Source organism: Schistocerca piceifrons, chromosome 1 (assembly GCF_021461385.2).
Source record: "Schistocerca piceifrons isolate TAMUIC-IGC-003096 chromosome 1, iqSchPice1.1, whole genome shotgun sequence".
Classification (NCBI taxonomy): domain Eukaryota; kingdom Metazoa; phylum Arthropoda; class Insecta; order Orthoptera; family Acrididae; genus Schistocerca; species Schistocerca piceifrons.
The window spans coordinates 1,232,830,476-1,232,845,770 of NC_060138.1; the positions used below are offsets into that span (position 1 = coordinate 1,232,830,476).

Below are 15,295 nucleotides of genomic sequence, written 5' to 3' on the forward strand. Positions count from 1 at the left end.
CACACACACACACACACACACACACACACACACAAATAGCTGTCGCGTATTATAAAACAAAAGTATTCCCGTTTTCCTCTATCGGTTGTAAACCGAAAGCACCAACGAATGTTAACTTTTTGGAATAAGCCTGATAAAATTGTTACCTACATAAAAACGTTACCTGGTCGTCAACTCAGGTTAAATAATTATACACGGATGTCATAATATACTCCGAAAATTCTGGGATGATAGCACATATCGATGCGTAGATACCTTGAACCGAAAAATGAATCTTGAGGAATTAATGCCTTTAGCAAGAAATCTAAGTGCCTCAACTAAATATCACGTGCGCAGCTCATTTATTCCGTACTTCACAATGAATTATTATTTTGGTAACACTCGCTACTTACGAATAAAATTTTCCAGGAGTCTTCCATCTTTATCTCTTCAGCCACACTCACTCGGCGCGAAGGGTATTGAGTTATCCAGTACTTTTACTTCTTTCTTCGATTTCCACATCTGTTGCAACAACAACAAATTACTATCGATTATACTAATCCCTTATTATGTATTTAAAGCATTGCCGACCACAATACCGTACTCCAGAATAATTAACGCCAGTCTGATTATGTCCATCTTCATGAGCCACAAACAATAAGAGAGAAGCATCTTGTCACACAAAATACACTAAAATTACAAAGTAAAGCAATCAGAAATGGATTTATGCGTAAATGACATTCACATACCTGAGTACAAACACATCGTCCCAACATATGTAAATATAGCACAGTTAGAATGCAATAAGCCAAAAATAATTTGTCGTTGTTATCAAAAATGGAAACACCTCTACACTATTTGAACACACATGTTGAACATATACAAAATCTTAGCACGCTTGCAGTCCGGCGCTGCTGTGTAGCCAGTTAACATGGAATTAGCCATTTATGGAATAAAGAATTTCTCGAAACTGTTTTAACAAACGTATATAAAAATTTTGCTGCTACTATGGCGCGATTGGTGGTAATGTATACTCGCTGCCACGCCCATAGCTACTGGATCATACCTTTTAATTGGCCTAGTTTTAGAGGTGACTCCCTGTCGGCAATTTTGTTCAAATATTGTGTGCTGGTTTGCTAAACTTTCAATAGAAACTTCTGTGGATGGTTGTAGATGCTCGAGAAGAAAATCAATCCCTTGAATCTGATATTTTACGCAGGAAAAAGAGTGCTCTTTCATATGGTGGTCAACGAAAACATTAATCAAGCATCCCTTTCAAGATACAAGGGTTTGGAGGTCACTTATTTTTGCAACAGATTTATTTCCTACGAAACTCACTCCTATCTATCTCACAACTTACATACCGAATAGAAATAAAACTTGCACATTTTATAAACAAGCTATGAGATAAGGTTAAGAAAGAATTCCTCCTTAAAGCAACTATGGAAAAGGTCAAGCTATTTAAACTTGGCAGACATTTTCACACAGCCAACTTTTTTGGCAACTTAGATCGAAAATAACGAATCAAATGCCCACAGAACTTTTAGAATGTGCATAATGCACACTGCTGAACCATAGTACCACGTTTTGCAACACTACCACAATTATTCACTGAAATACAGCTCTTGGGACTCGACAAAAATTTTTTAAATGTTGTCGCGCCATTTTGTTGCCTTTCACGTAAAAGGCTCTTACTCCCACAGTATTAAAACTTTGCAGATTTGTGTACACTATGTGATCAAAAGTATCCGGGCTGCTGGCTGAAAATGACTTATAAGTTCGTGGCGCCCTCCATTGGTAATGCTGAAATTCAATATGGTGTTCGCCCACCCGTAGCCTTGACAGCATCCACTCTCGCAGGCATACATTGAATCAGGTACTGGAAGGTTTCTTGGGGAAGTGCTGCGCTGAGGAGAGGTATCGATATCGGTCGGTGAGGCCTGGCACGAGCTCGGCGTTCCAAAACATCTATAGGATTCAGGTCAGGGCTCTGTGCAGGCCAGTCCCTAACAGGGATGCTGTTGCCGTGTAACCACCCCGCCACAGGCCGTGCATTAGGAACAGGTGTTCGATCGTGTTGAAAGATGCAATCGCCATCCACGAATTGCTGTTCAACAGTGGGAAGCAAGAAGGTGCTTAAAGCACCAGTGTAGGCCTGGGCTGGCAGATGACTTTCCCCGGGCATTCGCCGTATCACAAACTGCCATCGGGTCGCCACATTGTATACCGTAATTCGTCACTCCACACAACGTTTTTACACTGTTCAATCGCCCAATGTTTATGCTCCTTACACCAAGCGAGACCTCGTTTGGCATTTACCGGCGTGGTGCTTGCCTTATGAGCAGCTGCTCTACCATGAAAGCCAAGTTTTCTTACCTGCCTCCTAACTGTCATAGTACTTTCATTGGCTCCTTACGCAGTTTGGAATTCCTGTGTGATGGTCTGGATAGATGTTGCCTATTACACACTACGACCCTCTTCAACTGTCGGCGGTCTCTGTCAGTCAACAGATGAGGTCGGCCTGTACGCTTTTGTGGTGTACGTTGCATGGGGGCTTAATTAAATAGAATGCAAACATTTTTAATTTCTAGTAATTAGTAGCTGTCTGTTCGGTTACGCTGTCTCGTAACCGGTTGGCCCTGACTAGTATTAGTACGCAATCTGACTGCATAGAACAACAAAAAAGAATGAAAGGAAAATTTCCGTTACCACAATTAATTAATTAAGTCCCCAGCAACTATAAAAGCTATGAAACAAAAACTACGAACAACAAAGCACAAGTGTAACTGTTCTGTGTGTGGAAGTGTGATTCAACGTACACATCTGGCACGGTTCTTCCTCAATAAGACAATATATTTTAAATACCATTTACACTGAATTAACGAAATAAAACTGAAATACTATAATTGCCCATAGAAACCCGATTTACAGTCTAATACATGAACACAAGCCAGATGCTTTGTTGACTGAACCTGTGACCAAGAGGCATTGTTAGTTAGGAAATTTAAAAAAAAAAAAAAAAAAAAAATGTTTTTTGCCTTCATATATATTGACTAAAAATACACTCTGATCATTACAACATCTCCATTCGAACAACATCTGCTGTCTAGCCCATCAAAACAACTGCACACGACATGGCCTCAAATAGTACAGCTATCAACATCCTCTCAGCAAAGCACTAACCACCACAACTTCTGAACAAGCACTGCCAGTGGAGGCGGCGGAATAAAACTCTTTGGCGCAATCTCTGGCGCTGTGACTCAGTGTAGCCACCAATCAACGTGTCCCTTCACGTTTCCACTTCACTATCACATTGGAAGTAGTGGACCTATGAATGTTTAAGAGAGTGGAAACCTCGCGCACAGACGTGTGACACCCAACCACCCGACCGCTTTCGAAGTCCGTGAGTTCCGCTGAGGGCCCCATTCTGCTCTGTCACGATGTCTAATGACCCTTGAGGACCCTGATATGGAGTGGAGTACCTGGCAGCAGGTGGCAGTACCATGCACCTAATATGAAAAATCTATGTTTTTGGAGCAGTCCGGATACTTTTGATCACATAGTGAATGTTCCTTTGATAGTGTACCAAATCAGCACACGAGAAATTTGAACCAAAACCTGAACAAAATCTGAGATGTGAATCCACCTGCACGCAAAGCAGGCATCTCCAACTTTGCAATAAACGGTGCGTCCTCCTGTCTCAGTGCTTGTGGAATGACGCGTGCGTACATCATGAAACTGAGGCTAGCGCATAGACGCAAGCTCCTTCTTGCGACGCACGGAGACTGGATGCAGAACGCACAGCCCTAATCCCCCGTCCACTTGTTGCAGGTGGTGGCACGAGTCCGGCACGCCGGTGGCTTCTTCCGGCCGCGTGTGGGCGTCTCAGGAGGCGCTGCACATCCGCGGGGCGCGGCCGGAGGACGCGGGCAGGTGGGAGTGTCGAGTAAACAACGCCTTCGGGGAGCAGCGGGTGCACGCCTCGCTGCAAGTCACCGCGCCGCTAGCAGTACACGTCACGCCGCACCTGCTGGTACGTCGCCCGACATTCATCTCTTAGTGGTACCGTCAAACAAGAAATTGTTGGAGTGGTCTCGATGATGCCGTTTGCAGTGAATTCTACCAGCCCCTTAATATGTGTGTCTCCCTTGAACACATCATTTTTCAGCTCTAGATGGCTAATGAACCCTAATAGGTTACGCATTGGCTGTCGTCCAATTCTACACTACTGGCCATTAAAATTGCTACACCACCAAGATGACGTGCTACAGACGCGAAATTTAACCGACAGGAAGAAGATGCTGTGACATGCAAATTAATAGCTTTTCTGAGCATACATGGTTGGCGCCGGTGGTGACACCTACAACGTGCTGACGTAAGGAAAGTTGCCAACCGATTTCTCATACACAGACAGCAGTTGACCTGCGTTGCCTGGTGAAACGTTGTTGTCATGCCTCATTTAAGGAGGAGAAATGCGTACCGTCATGTTTCCGACGTTGATAAATGTCGGATTCTAGACTATCGCGATTGCGGTGGAATCGGTGCGTTCAGGAGGACAACATGGAAAGCCGTGATGGATCCCAACGGCCTCGTATCACTAGCAGTCGAGATGACAGGCATCTTATCCACATGGCTACAACGGATCGTGCAGCCACGTCTCGATCCCCGAATCAACAGATGGGGACGTTTGCAAGACAACAACCATCTGCACCAACAGTTCGACGACGTTTGCAGCAGCATGGACTATCAGCTCGGTGACCATGGCTGCGGTTACTCTTGACGCTACATCACAGACAGGAGCGCCTGCGATGGTGTACTCAACGACGAACCTGGGTGCACGAATCGCAAAACGTCATTTTTTCCGATGAATTAATGTTCTGTTTACAGCATCATGATGGTCGCATCCGTGTTTGGCGACATCGCGGTGAACGCACATTGGAAGCGTGTATTCGTCATCGCCATCCTGGCGTATCACCCGGCGTGGTGGTATGGGGTGCCATTCGTTACACGTCTCGGTGACCTCTTGTTCGCATTGGCAGCACTTTGAACAGTGGACGTTACATTTCAGATGTGTTACGACCCGTGGCTCTACCCTTCATTCGATCCCTGCGAAACCCTACATTTCAGCAGGATAATGCACGACCGCATGTTTCAGGTCCTGTATGGGCCTTTGTGGATACAGAAAATGTTCGACTGCTGCCCTGGCCAGCACATTCTCCAGATCTCTCCCCAATTGAAAACGTCTGGTCAATGGTGGCTGAGCAACTGGCTCGTCACAATACGCCAGTCACTACTCTTGATGAAGTGTGGTATCGTGTTGAAGCTTCATGGGCAGCTGTACCTGTACACGCTATCCAAGCTCTGTCGACTCAATGCCCAGGCGTATCAAGCCCTTTACTACGGCCAGGGGTGGTTGTTCTGGGTACTGATTTCTCAGGATCTATGCACCCAATTTGCGTGAAAATGTAATCACATGTCAGTTATAATATAATATATTTGTCCAATGAATACCCGCTTATCATCTGCATTTCTTCTTGGTGTAGCAATTTTAATGGCCAGTAGTGTAGCAGCGATCTTCCTACAACGACTTGCTCATAGTTCAGGCAATCACAGACCATCTCTCTTGAAACTCCCGCGGTAACTTCCTAACATGTTGCTTGTTATTGCTTATCTTCCTATGCTCAACCGATCGTTCTATTGTAATCTCACCGGACAAAACATTAACCACCCTCTTAAAAGCGCACTCTGTTAGGCGCAGAGCTCGTACCTGGCGGCTGCGTGGCCATCCAAGAAGTCTTAACTTATGACGTGAAGTGGTACGTGCCGGTCTGTTTTAAGGAATCTTCACAGTAACATGTGTCGACGTGGATACGTGATAGAATTGTGTTTGGACTTGCCCATGAGCAAACTGACTATTCACTTTAATGTGTAGAACGTATGAGTCTGGCGTTGTAACATCTGACTTTCGATAAAACATCATCCACATAGCTCCGAAAAATGCTAGAGCCGACAAGTTCGAGAATTGTCGCACAATCAGCATAAAAGCTTATGCATCCGAGTTGTTACAGGAGCAATATACAGAATATTGGAAAAGAAAATTGAGGGTGTCTTAAATGACGATCAGTTGGCTTTAGGAAAGATAAAGGTTACACAGAGGCGGTTCTGACGTTGTGGTTGATAATGGAAGCAAGACTAATGAAAAATCAGAATACATCCATAGGATCTGTCGAACTGAAGAAAGCGTCGACAATGTCGAGTGGTGCAAGATGTTCGAGATGCTGACGAGAATAGAGGTATGGTACAGCGAAAAAAAAATGGTTCAAATGGCTCTAAACATTGTGGGACTTAACATATGGGGTCATCAGTCCCCTAGACTTAGAACTACTTAAACCTGACTAACCTAAGGACATCACACACATCCATGCCCGAGGCAGGATTCACTTGCGACCGTAGCAGCAGCGCGGTTCCGGGCTGAAGCTCCTAGAAGCGCTCGGCCACAGCGGCCGGCGGCTACAGCGAAAGACGGGTATTAGTAAGCTATAGCGAAAGACGGGTAATATACAATATGTACAAGAGCCAAGAGGGAACAATAAGAATGATAAGACCAAGAAAGAATTTAAGACGGGACGTAGTCTTTCATCCCTACTGTGCGCTTGTTCAGTCTCTACAAAGAAAATACAATGGCGGACAGTAAGGTTCAAGACTGGAATTAAAAGTTGAAGTTGAAAGGATATCAGTGACAAGATTCGCTGATGAAACTGCGATCATCAGTGAAAGTGATGAAGAATTACAGGATGAGCTGAATGGAATGAATAATGAGTTCAGGCTACGGATTGAGAAAAAGTCGAAGTAATGAGAAATAGCAGGAATGAGAATAGCGAGGATTGATGATCACGAAATTGATGAAGTAATGGAATTCTGCTACCTAGGCAACAAAATAACCCTTGAAGAACGGAGCAAGAAGGACATAAAAAGCAGACTAGCACTGGCAGGAAGGGTATTCCTTGTCAAGAAAAGTCTACTACTATCAAGCATAGGCCTTAATTTGAGGAAGAAGTTTCTGAGAATGTACGTTTGAAGCACTCCATTGTATGATAGCAAAACATGGACTGTGAGGAAACCGGAGCAGAAGAGAATCGAAGAATTTGAGATGGGATGCTAAAAAAGAATGTTGAGAATTAGGTGGAAGCAAGACTATCAGGTAGGGAATGAGGTTCTCCTGAGAATCAACGAGGAAAGAAATATATGGAAACACTGTTAAAGAAGAAGGGGCAGGGTGGTAGGACAGCTGTTAAGACATACTGGAATAACTTCCATGGTACTAGAGGGAGCTGCAGAGGAGAAAACTGTAGAGGAAGATCATATCCAGAAAATAACTGAGCATGTAAGTTGCAAGTACTGCTCTGAGATGAAGACTTTATCGCAGGAGAGGAATTCGTGGCGGGCCGCATCAAAGCAGTCACAAAACTGATGACTCAAAAAAATGAACACAGTGTACGAAATTTCCCGATTTGTATCAGCGAGGGCTGTCCAAACTGCCTAAAATCAATGATTGTATACTCACAGCCATGAAGCACAGAGAAGCACGAAGTGGTTGGGACTAGACAGAAATTCTTGTCCATGAATACCGGTCTAACTCAACCATTTTCCGAGCTAACATCTGGAAGGTACCTTTGGAGACGGGTACCTCGCAAAAGACCATCACTCACAGAGCCACATAAGACTTCACAAAGAACACGGGTTCTGGATAGCAGGTGACGAGATATGTAGCATGATTCAATGAGTCACGACTTCGTCCCTTCTTAAATGACACATAGGGTCGAGTGCATCGACAGGCAGTGAGGTGCAAAGTGTGGCAGGTTTATTTCAGTCTGAGTTGGTTGTGTGATGTGTGGGGGTGGTTTTCGTACAAAGATTTTGGCAAATCTATTCAGGTCACTGTGAACACCAACTAGGATGTTTATTTCGACATTCTCGGTGAGCAAGTGTTACCGTTTCTTCTATATGTTCATGATGGGTGTACTAAGGACGAAAACAGCCGTGTTCACAGAGCTGCACACGTGTGTTCTGATTTGACGGAATTCACCCTGTCCAAAGGACTTAGAAAATGCTTCCGACTGTATGGAACATATGGTGCTGCGTAGAAATGAACATTCCCGCAATTTGGTAGCTGTCCAGAAGCTAATCATTGATGATTGCCTTCGGCTTTATTTGACATGCCTGAAGAAATTGAGAGTTGACGTCCAGCTTAGACATAATTTTATTGATACTCGCACTGGACGTTGTTTTATAAGATTTCGTATGACAAGGGCAGTAACCGGAAGAATGGGATAAATAAAGATATAGACTAATGACCAAAAACACAATGACCAGATGCTTAATAAATTGTTTGTCCGCCTTTGGAACGAAATACGTCACTGATTCTGCGTATCAGGTATCCGACAGTTTGTTAGTACGTTTGTGGAAGTAGATTGTTTCAAATGGTTCTCAGCACTATCGGACTTATCTTCTGAGGTCATCAGTCCCATAGAACTTAGAGCTACTTAAAGCTAAGTAACCTAAGGACATCACACACATCCATGCCCGAGGCAGGATTCGAACCTGCGACCGCAGCGGTCGCGCGGTTCCAGACTGTAGCGCCTGGAACTGCTCGGCCACTCCGGCCGGCGAGGTAGGTGGCATTAGATGTCTATGCACAGGCCATGAAATTCGCTTAAATAACGAGCCATGCATTTGCGTACGGGGGATGGCATCCAATAGTGACCCAGATGGGGTCCATAGAATTCACATCAGGTGAATCTGGTCGCCGACATTAATTATAAAGATCCTCAAACCACTGCAGCACGGTTCTGGCTCCGAGACACGGACAATTATACTGCTGAAGGATGACATCACTGCCGACCGTTGTGGCCGAGCGGTTCTAGGCGCGTCAGTCCGGAACCGCGCTGCTGCTACGGACGCAGGTTCGAATACTGCCTCGGGGCATGGAATGGATGTGTGTGCTGCCCTTAGGTTAGTTAGGTTTAAGTAGTTCTAAGTTTAGGGGACTGATGACCTCAGATGTTAAGTCCCATAGTGCTCAGAGCCATTTGAACCATTTTTTTTGTGAGGACGGGTCCTGAAACGTGCCTGGAAACTTCACCCAATAGGTTATAGAAATCCAAGCAATCTTTATTTATAGGGATGCATGTCTTTACTAGTGGCGAAGTTCAAATAGCTTTTTTGTCCGGTGACATCACTGTCGGGGAAACATAAAGCATGAAGGGATGTAGGGGTTCGCAGCTCTCAACGTGTCATCGATTTCTACCACAGGTCCCATGCATGCGCAGGAGAATATCTGCCACTTCGTAATACTGACCCCACCAGCCTGCGTCCGTGGAGCGTTGCACATTTCGAACCGCCATTGACATCGATGACGGCGTTTGTGGAGACGACCATCGACCTAGTGTAGCAAAAATGTGTTTCACCGGAAGAGCCGACACGTTTCCATTGATCGACGGTCGAATCCCGCTGGACCTTGCCCACTGCAGTCGTAATTGACGTTGTCGTTCGGTCAACCTGTGAACGCGTAGAAGTGGTCTGTTGCGAAGTTCCATGTTCACTATGTACGATGAACATGTGTGTTCCGAAACACTCGTGCGTGCACCAGCATTGTGCTCTTTCGGCAGAAGCTCCACAGATCACTAATTTGCTTTACAAAACAGGAAAGCCTCCGAATCCCACTTCCTGTGAAGATTCGTGGGCGTCCAACCACTTAGCGCCTAGCAATTGTTTCACTGTCCTGCTTTTCCACAGACGCTCAAGACAGTAGCGCGTGAACATTCGACCAGCTTCGCCGTTTTCGAGATATCCTTTCACAGGCTCTGCCTAATAAAAATCTGCCCTTTGTCAAAGTAGCTTATCTTAAGGGATTTCGCCATTTTCATTCCATATTTTTGCTAGGGTGATCCCTGTCCGAGTTTGCTCCGCTTGCATACTTATGCTACCGTATCACCTGACAATAACGCCAGCAGGTGGCATCCAATGTCGCGGTGGCCACATGTCATTATGTTTTGGCTTATCAGTGTAAGTTAAGCGACTTAGACTGCATTATTGACAAAACATAGCCGAAGAACTGGTTGTCTCTCTCCATCGCCCAATATTATGAAGGCCAGAAGCGTTATTACGCAGTACTGACGTGATTTTTCCTTTAGGCGACTATTATATTTTTCTTCATCTGGCGGGCTTAATTTTTCTGATGTTGCGCCAAAACGATTGGGTAGCACTGTCGGATATTCGTCCTCCATTGCTGGCGGAAATGAGAATGCAGGATGAAGCATGGCCAATGACAATCAGTCGTCATAGCTAACGTCAGAAAGTCCGCCACCGTAGCTGAGTGGATGCCGGCGCGGTGGCCCAGCGTGTTCGGCCAGAGGGTTAGCTGCCCTCTGTAATAAAAAAAACTGAGTGACTGGATCAACGGCGAACTTGGACGGTTGTCATGGAACGTCCGCACCGAACAAATGCAACCAACGAAAACGAACAAAATGACATTAAAAAGAAAAAATATCAGTGGACAGCGATCCGGCTTGTCATGGCGGGGGGGCCGGGTTCGATTCCCGGCTGGGTTAGAGATTTTCTCCGCACAGGGACTGAGTGTTTGAGTCGTCTTCATCATCATCATTTCATCCTCATCGACACGCAAGTCGCCCAAGTGGCATCACCTCAACAGACTTGCATCAGGCGATCCAGTCTACATCTAAATCTACGTTATTACTCTGCTATTCACAATAAAGTGCCTGGCAGAGGGTTCAGTGAAACACCTTCAATCTGTCTCTCTACCGTTCCACTCTCGAACGACGCGCGGCAAAAACGAGTACTTAAATTTTTGTGTGCGAGCCCAGATTTCTCTTATTTTATCGTGATGATCATTTCTCCCTATGTAGGTGAGTGCCAACAGAAAGTTTTCGCAATCGGAGGAGAAAACTGGTGATTGAAATTTCATGAGAAGATCCCGTCGCAACGAAAAACGCCTTTGTTTTAATGATTGGCACTCCAATTCACGTATCATGTCTGTGACACTATCCCCTATTTCGCGATAATACAAAACGAGATGCCCTTCTTAGTACTTTTTCGAAGTCATCCGTCAGTCCCACCTGATGCGGATCCCACACCGCACAGCAGTACTCCAGAATAGGGCGGACAAGTGTGGTGTAAACAGTCTCTTTAGTGGGCCTGTTGCACCTTGTAAGTGTTCTGCCAACGAATCGCAGTCTTTGGTTTGCTTTACCCACAATATTATCTATGTGATCGTTTCAATTTACGTTATTTGTAATTGCAATCCCTAAATATTTAGTTGAATTTGCAGCCTTCGGATTTGTGTGACTTACCGCGTAATCGAAATTAAGCTGATTTCTTTTAGTACTCATGTGAATAACTTCACACTTTCCCTTATTCAGGGTCAACTGCCACTTATCGCACCATACAGATATCTTATCTAAATCATTTTGCAAGTCTACCTTTCGGGAGGCCCTCGCCGCACGACATTTCATTTCAACGTCGGAAAAATAACTATAAGACCGTCGGTAGAAGATCCAGAGAGGAACGCCTACAGGAAACAAACCATGAGCTTTCTCGTATTTCTGCCATAGGTAACGCAGCACAATCAGGCATTCTATTTGCGAAAATCAATTTGTAGGCGAATGCTGCAGTTACAGTAGGCACCAAAACACCAATTGCTCTCCAAGGAAAATAGCTGCCCCACGTATTCTACCAGGAAACAGTTCAGACAAAAAAGTTGAAATTATAGGTTTTTTTCGATGACACGTGGAATGTACATCGGAAGGGTAGGTTAGATTCTCCAGCCGTTGGAGTGTTCACAACAACAAGCAGCAATATCAGTTCTAACGAATGCTAGAATGAATCAGGCTGCGACCTTACGCATACAATAGGAAGTATTCTGGAAACAGAAAATCGGATGGGGCCATGCCGGAACCGTAAGGAGGATGATCGATGATAGTGGACTCAAAGCGTCGAATTGTTGGAGATGTGGAGGTCCTCGGGTGTGGTCTGTCATTGTCATGCTGAAGCAGAGAACTCGATTATAACATGCTGTTTCTCACGCACCGATATGTTTACGTTACACAACGCCATGCTACACGTTACAATTCAGAGCCCTCTTGTTGCAGAGGGCTGCAATCATGTAGACATGGAAAATAAAGATGTAGAATGTTAATAACATTCGTTTTATTTAAAAAGTTTTAAGAGTTATCATAGAAGAAATTCGGAGGCATTATTTTTTTTATGCACGCCTTCATATTAATGACACCATTCAGAGGACGTTTAAAGTATTTCCATCTTATAAAGATAATTTTTAACATATATTTCAGTTCTAACCGAATTAATTATAAATGTTCTATTATATGTTTCTATTCCACTCCAAGGAAATGACATATACTACACCACAGCATATGATAGTTTTACGTGACCGACACTAGAGGAATATAGTCCTCAACAACTCTATCTACCTGTAGTACACACCCTTCGGTTTTCCAACAGATATCACAAATCTGCAACTGACGTCGCACAGTTTAATACTTTATTGGTCACACACATATGTAATAAAAATTGGTTCAGTCTAATACAGTTAACGTTTCATTATTTAAAAAAGTAAATATAGATGTTTCTTGTATCGTATGACGAATGACATGTTTGCTTTATCTAGAAACCTGAAGATAGTGAATTATACCACCGAAAACAGTTGTAAACAAATAAAAACTAATACATAAACCTGAAGGTATTATCATTATTGCATATAAACATACCAGCTGCGGTCCCAATGCCCGTCACAAGGTAGATGTATATAAACTAAACAAAAATCAAGTGTAGTAACCGCTAAGGAAAATTTAGTGGCAACTCGTGCATCCGTAAAAAGGCTTATTCGTGAATCTTACAACAGTTTCCACACTCACTTTCATGTGAATTATCTATCAGAAAATCGTAACATGTACTCTTCGTAAGTAAATTCAATGAACTTGTCGATAAATCTGATGCTGAAATTTCGAAACAATTGATAAAGCTGAAATATTTAATTCTGCTTTTAAACACACACACACACACACACATACAAGTAAGATATATTGAAATTAGCACTCCCAGTACTGAAAGACAATTCAAAGTGTTCAAAAGGCAAGGAGACACGAGACAATCGGAACTGCTATTAGACAACTGAGGAGACTTGCAGCCGAATACTAATAATAAAGTACCTACTGTAGCTGTAAACACTGTGAGGGAAGGGTCTAGTGTAATCCATGGAATAGTGCGAATGTATTCAAATGTCTGCGAGCCGTGTAACAGAGGCGGGACGTGGGGACCAGCCCGGTATTCACTTAACTTAGGGGGATCTGGAAAACCGCCTAAAAACCACATCCAGGCTGGCCGGCACACCGGCCTCCGTCATTAAGCCACCAGGCGGATTCGATCCGGGGCCGGCGCGCCTACCCGAGTCCAGGAAGCAGCGCATTAGCGCTCTCGGCTAACCTGGCGGGCCAAATGCGAGCTCTTCCTGGGGAAAAAAAAATCGTCATGGGCGACGATATCTGGTGGTATCAATACGAATCAACGACAAAGCGCAGAAATTCACGTGAAGGGTCAACGCTTTGACGACACAACCTTCATTCAAGCCAATGTGACGCGCCAGTTGAACAGCATGCCAAATAAGGACTTGCTCTGACAATTTCACATGCCTGTATTCCAGTCTCGGAACTTTTTGGACTGGTGAGCTAGGTCGAAAGCGAATAGTCCAGTAAAATGTACCAAGTGACCCTAACAGGGCCTTCATTCATTACAATTACAAGAGGTCAGTTCCCTGAGATACCACGTCTTCATTTACGGCACTGCAGAATTTAGACGCAGATGTTACTACACTACTGCCCATTAAAATTGCTACATTACGAAGATGCTACAGACGCGAAATGTAACCGACAGGAAGAACATGCTGTGATATGCAGATTATTAGCTTTCCAGAGCATTCACACAACGTTATCGCCGGTGGCGACACCTACAACGTGATGGCCTGAGGAAACTTTCCAACCGATTTCTCATACACAAACAGCAGTTGACCGGCGTTCTCTGGTGAAACGTTGTTGTGATGCCTCGTGTATGGAGGAGAAATGCGTACCATCACGTTTCAGACTTTGATAAAGGTCGGATTGTAGTCTATCGCGATTGCGGTTTACCGTATTGCGACATTGCTGCTTGCGTTGGTCGAGATCCAATAACTGTTACCAGCATATGGAATCGGTGGGTTCAGGAGGGTAATACGGAACGCCGTGCTGGATCCCAACGGCCACTTATCACTAGCAGTCGAGATGACAGGCACCTTATCCACATGACTGTAACGGATCGTGCAGCCACGTCTGAATCCCTGAATCAACAGATGGCAACGTTTGCAAGACAACAACCATCTGCAAGAACGGTTCGACGACGTTTCCTGCAGCATGGACTATCTGCTCGGAGACCATGGCTGCGGTTACCCTTGACGCTGCATCACAGACAGGAGTGCCTGCGATGGTATACTCAACGACGAACCTGGGTGCACAAATGACAAAACGTCATTTTTTCGGATGAATCCACGTTCTGTTTACAGAACATGATGGTCGCATCTGTGTTTGTGCGACATCGCGTTGAACGCACATTGGAAGCGTGTGTATTCGTCATCGCCATACTGGTATATCACCCGGCGTGATGGTATGGGGTGCCATTGGTTAGACGTCTCGGTCACCTCTTGTTCGCATTGACGGCACTTTGAACAGTGGACGTTACATTTCAGATGTGTTACGACCCGTGGCTCCACCCTTCATTCGATCCCTGCGAAACCCTACATTTCAGCAGGAAAATGCACGACCGCATGTTGTAGGTCCTGTGCGGGCCTATCTGGATACATAAAATGTTCGACTGCTGCTCTTACCAGCACATTCTCCAGATCTCGCACCAACTGAAAACGTCAGGTCAACGGTGGCCGAGCAACTGGCTCGTCACAATACGCCAGTCACTACTCTTGCTGAACTGCGGTATCGTGTTGAAGCTGCATGGCCAGCTGTACCTGTACACGCCGTCCAAGGTCTGTTTGACTCAATGCCCAGGCGTATCAAGACCGTTATTACGGCCAGAGGTGGTTGTTCTGGGTACTGATTTCTCAGGATCTATGCGCCCAAATTGCGAGAAAATGTAATCACAAATCAGTTCTAGTATAATATATTTGCCCAATGAATACCCGTTTATCATCTGCATTTCTTCTTTGTGTAGCAATTGTAATGGCTAGTAGTGTATTTAAAAG

At 44.7% G+C, this 15,295-nt stretch overlaps 1 protein-coding gene across 1 annotated transcript in view; it reads left to right on the forward strand.

Moving 5' to 3' along the window:
• Positions 1 to 15,295, forward strand: part of LOC124780123 (Down syndrome cell adhesion molecule-like protein Dscam2) — a 372,570-nt gene that overhangs the window by 15,998 nt on the left and 341,277 nt on the right. The window contains exon 2 of the mRNA XM_047253757.1: positions 3,811 to 4,012. Coding sequence (XP_047109713.1) covers positions 3,811 to 4,012 — 202 coding nt within the window. The remainder of the gene's footprint in view (positions 1 to 3,810; positions 4,013 to 15,295) is intronic.